Raw genomic sequence first — 11,311 nt, 5'->3', positions numbered from 1 at the left:
GGCTTGAACCCATGACCTTTTCTCTGTTAATGAATACCAAATGAGATACAGAAACAATAAAACCTTCATGGCATTGCCACAAGAGTAGGGTTTGGTGTGCACATTAGATCATAATGTGGTGTCAATAATATTAGATTATCATCACACAAAGCTGCCTCAAAAAATGAAATGAGTTATTTATGGTGCTTTATTTAATTAATTTGGACTTGACGGCCTCTTTATTGTTGAATTTAAACAAAACCACATCAACGTTTAAGACAGACAGACAAGACACATGAAAACTGCGATAATAATCGATGTTATCACATAAAAAAAGAATATGAAACAAAAATGAAACAACATATAAATATTAATGTTGTATTGCTTAAAAGTGAATATGAAATTGTTTTCGAGGTCTGAACAAATAAAGAGAATATTTTCTGTTTCTCCAGTTTTCATTTTCTGCAAATAAATGCAAATATATATATATATTTTTTGAAACTGGATAAAAATATTATTATTTGTTGACAGAATGAAATAAAAATTATAATTTTACCTAAACACTACCTATAAATGGTATTTTAAATCCTTATTTTTCCACGGCTGTATTTTCATGTTCTACAGAATTTAACATGTTTATTTTTTAGTACTAGTCCTTTAACAAAATGCTAGTTGCAAGAATCCACAAAATTACAGCTTACGTATGAAAGTTATGAAGGAAAATGCAACACGAGCTACTTATAAAAACGACCGCAGTGTGCTTTTTGTTTTTATGGATGTGAGGCCAATTTAATGGAAAGTTTCAGATGTAATCTTCTGCAATCTCCTTAACCTCATCTTCCAATGTTAGCTCAGATGTGCATATTAGACAAAGGAAAACATCTATCGTGAGAAGTTAGGCACACGCTATCATAAAGTGAGTCATAAAGGCGGCTTACATTGCATTAGTGTGTCTCAACTGGCATCACAAAAATGGGTCAGAAGTCTGTTCTGTAAGGCAAATTACCATGAACAAAACTCTTCCTTATATATTGTTGTAGACATTACAGGCTGTGTCTTGAATATATGGTAATTTGGTGCTACTTATAGAACGGCTATATCTCATTCTACATAAGATCTTGCATCTTGACATGCTGATGATGTAAAAGTTTGTGTCCAGTGAAAAATGTGTTACGCATAATGAATTACTAGCAAAATTACTATTTTTGTTGCATCGCATCGCAACCCAATATCCAATATAAATCAATGCAAAGCAGTGAAATAGTTGGAAAAAATGACTGACAGGTTCTATTCATTGTGAAATGGTCACATTTAATGAACAACTTCTCATTTTATATACATCTATAAAAAAAACCCAGATACAGGTTACAAGAATCTAAAGCTAATACATACATTATTAAATAATAAACTTTCTCATGTTAAAGATACATATCATAGTTTACAAAATATGGTCAAAGAGAATTAAGCAGTTATGAAGGTTTGAAAAAACAAACTAACACAAACAAACAAAAACTAAAGTTCTAAAATTATATTTTATTTAATGATACAAAATACCTTGAATAAGGTAGTATTAAATCGTGATGTTGACTAGAAAAGTCAGTAATAATCAGATAGTTGGAGAGCGAAAACATGGTTCAGCACGGTGCTTAATTTTTAGATGGTCTGACACAACACACTGTTCTTTCTGTTTACAAAAGGCCGTCCAGAACAGTCCAAACCAATTTATATTTACAGTCTCAACTTCTCTGTGTTCAGGGGCCAAAAATGATAAAAGTAAAATTGAGAACAAAGTAAAGAAACACATATCAAATAATGGCCTTCAAGCTTAATTTCTTACTCCTCAGTCTTTGAAGTATGTGAAGATGTTGTACTGCCAGCTCCAATCCCTTACAGACACAGGTTTGGGGAAGTTAGGGATTATGGGAAAAAAAACAGTCCGAGTCTTTGGCATGATGAATTAGCTGTATGTTGCGGGAATCGATGTTAAACAAAACACGTTTTTTCTGTCTCTGGAACAGTTTGAAGAACTGAATGGAGTGGAAAATTTTGTATGACGAATAAGAAGGAGGGTAAAATGTTTTTTTCTCTTTTGTTCGTTCGTTCGTTTGTTGTGCTGCCAGGCAGGTGAATCTCGCGTACCCCAAATCTTTTGCTTCCCTGGGGTTCAGTTCCTGTGTCTGTATCTGTTCCGTCTCCCATAAGCTCTCATCATCAGTGATGTTGAAATATTCCATTATTCTTTTGTCTTGCTTATGTAAATGTCACCATTTATTAATCTTTCTAGTTTTTTCTTTTGTGAGAAAAAGAACTTCAATTAAATTATCAATGCACGATATCTATTAACATGTGCAAAATAGAAATAGTAGACTCCTCGTTTTTCCACAGGAATGACGCTTACACATCTAAAAAGAAGACAGAATAAAAATATTTATGTTAGTTTTGAGGCTCTTTGTTGTTGACAAAGGTTTTTTAGATTATAAAAAGGTCTTTAAAGAACCCTCCAGTGAAAAGATCTTTAAGAAACCAAAATGGACATTTTGTTGCAAAGAACATTAAGGAATGAATATACACAAATGTCACAAACATGCCCCCCAAAAACCTTTTTAATACACTGAACAACTACTGAATTTTGCAGTTATTTTTTTCCAGATTTTCCAAGTTAAATGTAAGAAAATTGAATTTTACGATTTTTTAAAGATATTTTTTATCTGTGTTTGAAATACGGTAATAAATCGTAAAATGACAGAAAATAAACCGGAAAAATGGTACAAGAAATGTATTTGACAGGGAATAAAACGTTGTTTTACAGTTTATTTCTGGCGCCCCAGCTGCCAGAAAACTTCAGTTTTTTAAACTTATTGATAATAGTAAAATTACAGAAATATACAATATATTAACAAGAAAAATGGGGAAAACAATTGAATATACAGAATATCCTATAACTTTACAGGGGAAACATATTTTCAGTATATTTTCATATTTTCCAGTTTACAGATAATGTCTGTTTTAAAACAGAGATTTGTTTGTGGTGTGATATAATCCAAAAATGACTATACCATCGTTTGTTTACCACAAATTATAGATCTAAATGAATAATTCCTATCGCCTCAATCTCCTTTAAAAATATTGAGTTCCCACTTGATAAGACACTGCAGCATAAATCACTGATGCGCTATTACAAATTAGAGCAAGCAGTAACCAATGATGACAGTTTCCACACAGCTCCCAACTCATGCCAGTAGGAAGGTGTAATTGGTAAGCAGCCACCCGTGATGTTGCCTTTAATTTTGTCTTGGCCTATTATAGACTGACCAATTAAATCTTAAATCTGAGAACGACTCACAGCAGATGCATAAGGCAGAGGTAATTCTGCTTGTACGTGGCCGTCTCACGAGGAAAACACTTTCTAGCCTCGAGGCGCTATCGTACACTTCCTCCTGGCTTCAGCTCCATGCATGAACTTGCTTTAATTAGAGATAGGCTCGTTACGCCGTGTTGCTGAGTTGAAGATAACAGGCGGGCTGTAAACAAACCCGCTCGTTACTTGGCTATCTCATCCGCTTTCCTGCCTCATGCCGGGGATCGATGAGGTTTATGTGTCTGTGTGCTTCAGTGGCGAGACTTGTCTCACTGCTTCTCTGGGGTTCCCAAGATGAGAAGGTGGCTAGTGTGGTTCTAATAAAATAATGGTCTGGGTTGGGTGTAGTTTTTCAAACTACAACTAGAGCCACAGTTTATTTAGTATCTAGTCCGTTTTGTGTTGACTCCATAATGATCCAAAATTCCCGTAAAAACCCAGCTACACTAAAGTAGGTGCTTAAATGGTTCTTCACAGCAATGCCGTTGAAGAGACATTTTTGGTTCCACTAAGAACCATTCAGTCAAAGGTCTTTTGGATCCCCTTTTTTAAGAGTGTTGTCATTTTATAGTGATTTAACGTACATAAAATCATCCTATGTAGTGAAGTGTAAAGTAGTGGTTCTCAAACTTATTTGTTGTAAGGCCCCCTTTGTGTATGGTGCATCGTTTTGTGGCCCCCCCCAAATCATTTAAATAAACCAAAAACATATTCAGTTCTACAATGCTGGAACATCAATTATTTGGGTTGGTGGTCTTATTTTTCGAATGTTCGATTTCACAAAATTTATGATGCATTTCTATATTTCCGAAAATTCCATAAACTGTGTCCCCGGATCTATCTTGGGTCCTCCCGGGAGGCCAATGCCTCCAGTTTGAGAAACACTGGTGTAAAGAATGTTCTGTATGAAATATACCCTTCATATATTTGATACTGGCTGTGTTAGGCCAGGAAGGGTGGTCACAAATATCCAGCGGATGCAGGAACTCCATATCTGAAGCTACGTTCATACATTCTTCATTGTTCACACATCCTGCATTGTTCATAAACTGAGAGCATGTGATCCTGCTTTGAGCATCAACTTTCGGGGATGTGAATGATTCAACAAAACAGGTTTTGATAATGTCACGTACCACATGATGGACAGCAGTACACAGGCCAAGAGCAGGTGGGTTGACCAAAGAAGCGTGGAGCAGGCCGCTATGGGCTCACCCGCTCGCGGTGCAGCTGAGGGTGGTCCCGGGGTGGTTTCTGTAAGAGAAGAAATATTGGTCACTAAATCTAAATATTAAGACACATTTAAACCTTTCTAATTTAGAAGGTAACCCGTAATTTCACCTGGGTAACTCATGTGTGCAATATGGCAAGAGCTGGTAGAAATTTCATATTTCTAAAGTTTGTTTCCCTCAAGAAAAATAAAGCTTAAGATATTGCTTTAGAAAAATAACTTCTTACTGGAATGCAAAATGTTGCCAGGTGAGCGGCATCTCATTCAGTACAGCACATGGTAGCAGATGAACTAGACATCCACTAATGGGCGGTGTTTTGTTTTTTGCATGAGCTATGACAGGTGCTTGTTTCTTCTGGCAGAATCTATGATCAAACATTTTCCATTATTAGCTGTTCACTATTATCTGAAACTGTTTTCATGTTGCTCGATTATTGTGGTAGCATCATATTAATAATATGAACATTAACTGCACAGATTCTTGAATGTCTGGCAACACAAGAATTGATAAAAAAACCTGCATGCAAGGTTTAATATTATTTAGATCTTAAAACCCACTGCAGTGTAACATAAACGCGGCAGTACAGGATGCTCCACTATTTATTGAGTGTGTTTATTCTGTGCATTGTAAATGTGTGTGAAGTTCAAGATACTAGATATTGTTTCAATATCACATTTATTGTATTACTTTTGCTGAGTGACGATGTGTGAAATGACTCTCTGGAAAACATCTCAGATAAAGCGAAAGGTGCTGTCTCGTGACACGCCTCTCATCTCAATTTAACCAAATAAAAACGCTGAAGTAACACAAAACCAGATAAAAAATGAAGAAATTATTGCAAGGATGGTCTATTGTTTTACCCAGGAGAGAAAAAGAAAAGCTTTTAGAGAGAATATTTTGACACGTGGCTCACAAAGGCAGCAGGTGCAGAAAGCGTGCGATTCTGCTGACTTCCGTGATTCTGCCGTCCGTTCCCAGTATAGTGTGGATTAAATACGCTGAGTGCACGCCTGGGCTGAAACTCAATACTAGTCAGCCGGATCAAACGGAGCAAGGTAGCCGTCACTAGATATCACTTCTAATAACAGTTATCAAGTTGTCGGTGCTATTTTAAAACAAAATGCCTGTCACTGGGGTTTTCAAGTTTCTGCCTCTGAAACAGTCGATGTATCAATACTTGTAAACCCCAAAAGTGAGCGAGTGAAAATGTGAAGGAAATAATAGCAGGCCTTTGTCGGTTTAAAGGAATAGTTAATCATTCAAAATTAAAATTCTGTCATCATTTACTCACCCTGAAAACCCTTGGTCCCAATTGACTTCTATTGTATGGACACAACAATGCTAGTCAATGGGGTCCAACGGATTTTTTGTGTTCTTCAGAAGAAAGAAAGTCATACAGGTTCGAAATGAAAAGTGGGCTTTTAAATAATAACAGAATTTTCATTTTGAACGTGAACTATTCCTTTAAGCTGGTCGGCAAAACTTTTCTCGTGTATGCTGAAGACATAGCGAGTTATCAGCTATAAGGTTGATGTTGAAATAACTTTGTATCCACAGTATTTTAAATGGAAATCAGCTTTTAAAAAACAATTGAAATAATCGGGCAGACCAGAAATATCACAAGACAGATATGATGTAAACAAAAACACTTAACCAAAACACATGTAAAAATTAATTTTCATATAAATAAGTCATCTGAGTTTGTAAATCAAATGTTGTGTGTGTCTGATGGTGTATCTCAATCTGTTTCATGTATTTATTTAACTATAGATATACAGCAAATTTCATTGACTTGGAACCAAAATATGACCACTTTTTAATATATACATTGGTCATATACATATGCTTTTCTGAAAACAGTGTTTCAGACTGTGTCTTTGCATAACACCCTGGATTTGTTTCCATCAAATTAATGACACCCTTTTCCCAGACTGAGGTCTGTTTTGCACTTGCATTTTCCACAAACTTAACAGAACCTGACGCCAATTCATCACTGTCCTCCGTTTACATCAACCATTCGTATGTTATTATCCCTCTTTGACAGCAGAGGGCAGCGCGACTTTGAGGTCCGGGAGCTTAGACACTCGCTCCTCATTATAAACCTCAGTTACAGTTTGACGAGAGACAGGAGATCACTAGGGACCGACAAAGGCGAAGAGCGGATGTACGGTTGACGGCGCAAGCGTACCTGGGATAATGTCGCTCTCAGTGGTGGAGGTAATGGGCTTGGGTTCTTCCATCCAGGGGGTGGCGTGAACTGCCACGCTCCAGTCGCTCCAGGTGCCGGTCTCCATGTCCTTGGCCGCCAGTTGGATGATGTACTCTTTCCCAGCGTAGGCGTCGGTAATAATGTGGGAGGTACTGTCAGAGAGCTCCACCTGTCAATCAGTGGGAAGAGAGCCAATCAGGGATATGGAACTTATGGGAATCATGCGTGCTGTTGAGATGATTAGAAACAGTATGTGGTGAAAAATGTTTCATTGGAAGTGATCTTATTGAATGGCTTGCTGAAGGTGGAAAGAAAAAGTAGCTCCCATTATTACCATCGGCTACCATAACCCAACAATATGTTCAACATATTGTAAAACAAAGTGCAAGCAAACAAAGACTGCTACTATGTAAAATAACTACATTTTTGTTTAGAAATGCATTTAGCAGTCATCCGTTTCTAGTCTTTCACAAACAATGACATAGGAACAAGCAATGTCTTTAAGTCCGTCTGTAGACCACTTTCTGTTTGTGCAGTACACTTCTTCACACCTGAGGGCCACCTGTGTGTAATGAGGTTGGGTTAGAGGGTCGCTTTACTACGGCACAAAGAGGCTGGGAAGTCCCGTGCATGTTTTTGCCGCTTTGAGTAAGGGGGAAATTTCACTAATGCACTGCAGCTGAGGCCTGTGGACTGAGATGAGTAATGGTCCAGCATCTATGACTCATCTCGCACATCCATCACCGGCCTGTCCTGCACCTCTGCAGCTCCGGTCTGGAACTCCAATCCAGCGAACTCACACGTGAAGATTTCGGTCTCAGACGTGCTCATTCTCGCACCATATATTTCCCAGGCCAGGGTCGGTTTCACTTGCAAATGAAGGAATTGGCCACATGGGCTGTCAATTGAATTGGCCACTCCCAACACGTCGGAATTTCAATGACAGCAAGAGAATAACAGATTTTTGGAAGAAATGTCATATTTCAAACTCGTTATACATAAATTATGTATATAACTATGTATGATTGAATAATCCATAATATGAATTTTGCATCTTTTCTCAGATCATGTAGTATCAATGTAAAGTCATCAAACAAACTATAACTAAAAGCGTACATCATACTGTTATTATATTATTTCAAATAGACAATCAGAATTTAAGAAGCAAATTACAGCAGAGAGTAAATTTATTTCAAAAATGAATTTATTTGTTAAATACAAATTTGGGCTCATTATTATATCATCTAATGTTTAGACAAATACATTTTTTTTTGTGTTTATGATGCATGTTTTTTAGTCATGTACACTAAAAACGAAACGTAATTCGATTCCTTCAGTTTTTATTTCTACCTATTAAATTCAAAATTCGAGTCACAACATCCTGTTTATAAAGTCAGAAACTGAGCTAAAATGTCAAAGTTTTTCTCAACTCAACTCTGAATGGCACACAACTCTAACACACATATACGCACGCAAGAAGTAAAACAGTGGAACAATGAAAATGACTTCACTCTGTTTACAAAGCGGCAAGCGTACTTTCTAGAATTTGCTATTACTTCACTGCCTCCCGGGTCACCTAACCGCTGTTGTATGTTGCAGACAAAAAGCGAGCAGGAAAATTGAAGTCTGTATGCTGCGAGACCAAAGAATGCTTCATCCGCACCTGAGCTGCTGTGAACAAAGACGAACAGAGCTTTATTTCTATCCACTAGTGCTGTCTGCACGTCTCACCATCTAGTGTCTAGTGACAAACGCAGCATTGAGTGTCGGTTAGCCTCTTCATTTACATTTTAATTGAACTTTGCTCATTTCCCCAGTGCTTCCTCAAAAGCCACAAAACAAAAGCTGCATCCTTTTAATTTTAGATTAAACCACGTTCGCTGCGCTTTCACCCGCGGTTGCAGTTGAGCACCTGAGCTGCGGCATCTTTGATACGATCGAAATTCATCAGCTTTTTCTCCTTTTACTGTCCTATATTTCAAATAGAAGCAGACAGAAAAGTCCTTGAATTGTAAACACATAGCAAAATCCCCCACGTCACATTAAATCATGACTTTTGCTACTGTGCGAAACAAAGGTTATCAGTCTTTATAGAGGACATAAAAGCACCCTAAATGTACACTCTTAAAAATCACAGTGATGCCATAGAAGAACCGTTTTTGGTTCCACAATGAACCATTCAGGCACAGGTTCTTTAAAGAACCATCTCTTTCGTACTTTTTTATAATCTGAAGAAACTTTTTTGCCACAAAGAACCTTTTGTGAAACAGAAAGGTTCTTCAGATATTAAAGGTTCTTTATGGAACCAAAAGTTTATTCTATGGCATAGAAGAACCTTTTTTTTAACTTCTTATTTTTATTTTTGCCATTTTCAAACCCTTAACACATAAAGAAAAAAAGAAGAAACTTTTAAAACACATTCTTTTTAAGAGTGTACAATAAAACTAGTTCACATTGGAAGTACTTTGTATGTCTTTTAAAGTGTTGCAATAGTTAGAACATCAGAATGTGTGTATAGTATATTCATGCCAAGTTTGGAGTTGGACACAAGTAATTCATTTGAAGTTTTTAAGCAGACTTTCCCCAAAAATCAAACCTACAAGTTTGGCTTAGATCTTTATCAAACACAATTGACCAAGCTAACGGAGGACAGGATTACTTGAAAATTACAGCTGGTGTGTTTGTTTAGGGTTGTAGATGAACTAGACCGCTGGCTTTAAAGAAGAGGGCTGCCCCCCCGCTTTAAATGTAAATTGATTTTATTTGGAATGTTTCTTTAAAACCAAATGGACAGAGTAAACATGCTCATCCAAATCAGGGATCCGCAGCTCTGATGCTCAGTTTCACCTGTAGAAGGCTGTCAGCCCTGAAGATGCCACAGGAAGTCAAAAGGCCCTTTGAGAAGCGCTTTAATTTTAGGATACATAAAACCACCCATAAAACACTGTCAACGGGAGACCGACATGGAACTTGTGTTGGTGGATATTGAAAAAAACCCTGACTGAATTCTTTAAAACATTAAAGGCTAGACAATGTTAACAGTCAACATGAGACAGTACAGACTGCTTCCTGTTTGCCTGCTTTTGGATCAGTAGTGCAAAAGGAGAGAGAGTCAAGACATCCGATGAAATCTAAAATGGGTTGGTCTGAAGTAGCTTCATTATTCATAGGTGTGGTTTGGGCGTAACGTGAAATAAACCAATCAGAGCGTCATCCAACATTCCCTTTAAAAGCAGGTGCGCAAGTTCCATTATGGATTGCTATTATTATGGCGTATTTACCAGGCGCAAAAATATGAGCAATCTCAACTTAACTGGTAAGTTGAAGACTAAGGTTTTTAATGTACTTACATTATGGTAAAGGTGATTTCACAGTCTTTTTTTTCAGTCTTTCAGTTTTTTCAGTTTTTCAGTCGATTTTTTTTTCCTGGTTCTTGACGACAAACCAATTTGTCGGATGTCCTTATATACATATATGTCTTATTGCCACTATTGGGCAAACAGGTCTGATCCTTAATTACTACAATTAGCCTGAATAATTTGTAAGCTAGATTTATGCATATTTTTTCACATCTTCGTGGCACACCACAATGATTTCCGTCATCTCATGTGTTAATATTTTTTTAGTGTAACAATTTATGATTTGCAAAAATAACTGTTGCATCTGTGTAGATTACATGAGCAAAGTGTATGCGCTTTGTGCACGCTATACATTATGGTCAAGCATGCGCCCTTAAAATAGCATAATGAACAACGCGCAACGCGCCACTGACTTTAGACTAGGTTTTTTCTGGTAAGTGGCGCAATTGTTTAATGGAACAGCAAAATAGCACCAGGGATTGTTTGCGCCGGAACACGCCTCCTTTTTTGCGCTGAACCGCCCAGGCAGCGCAAGTTCATTCACTAGTTTAGCGTCGGTGTACAAAGTCAATTGCGCTGGGTGCAAGATAGGGCCCTATATGAATGTTATAAATATTAAGATACTATAATGAGCCGTGCAGATATTAATCCCATCAAGTACCAAGATAAAGGTATTTTTTGGGTATGATTACGGTTTAGCATATTTTAAATCTTTTGTCTACAAAGCCTTTTGTCTTGTGATAAAATCTCTCATTAAGTATTTCAGACAAAGATACAAGAACAGTAGTTTTCTGAGCAGCAAATGGAGCCGGCAGACCATTGGTGGTGACTGCTGTGTTATTACTGTGATCATGCTGTGATATTTTCTCAATTCTGCCCACCTCCCGCATTCCTGCCTCCAGCCCAACTGTGTTTAAAGCTGACAGGAGTGCAGTTCAGCTCACCCCACCTGATGCCTGCTCGACCAAATACAAAAGGCCACGGGCAGCTTCTGTTCCATGCAGTTTTCATTCATTCAGGCGACCAGAGAAACAGTCAAAATGATCAATTTTTACTCTTTAATGACTTTCGTCGTTCACATCAAATGTTACATAATGTGAAGCTATTTTTCTTCAGCTTGTTGTTCTTCTTAATCATACAGTAAAATGTAACCAAGTACAAAATATTTTCAACCCAG

At 37.3% G+C, this 11,311-nt stretch overlaps 1 protein-coding gene across 1 annotated transcript in view; it reads right to left on the bottom strand.

Moving 5' to 3' along the window:
• Positions 1 to 1,338: 1,338 nt before the first annotated feature.
• Positions 1,339 to 11,311, bottom strand: part of cntfr (ciliary neurotrophic factor receptor) — a 138,939-nt gene continuing 128,966 nt past the window's right edge. Inside the window, exons 8-10 of the mRNA XM_056737229.1 lie at positions 6,755 to 6,944; positions 4,471 to 4,588; positions 1,339 to 2,381 (exon numbers count right to left, since the gene is read on the bottom strand). Coding sequence (XP_056593207.1) covers position 2,381; positions 4,471 to 4,588; positions 6,755 to 6,944 — 309 coding nt within the window. The 3' untranslated portion in view covers positions 1,339 to 2,380. The remainder of the gene's footprint in view (positions 2,382 to 4,470; positions 4,589 to 6,754; positions 6,945 to 11,311) is intronic.

The sequence above is a fragment of the Triplophysa dalaica genome, chromosome 22 (genome assembly GCF_015846415.1).
Source record: "Triplophysa dalaica isolate WHDGS20190420 chromosome 22, ASM1584641v1, whole genome shotgun sequence".
Lineage (NCBI taxonomy): Eukaryota > Metazoa > Chordata > Actinopteri > Cypriniformes > Nemacheilidae > Triplophysa > Triplophysa dalaica.
This window is presented reverse-complemented; position numbering and strand designations above follow the sequence as displayed.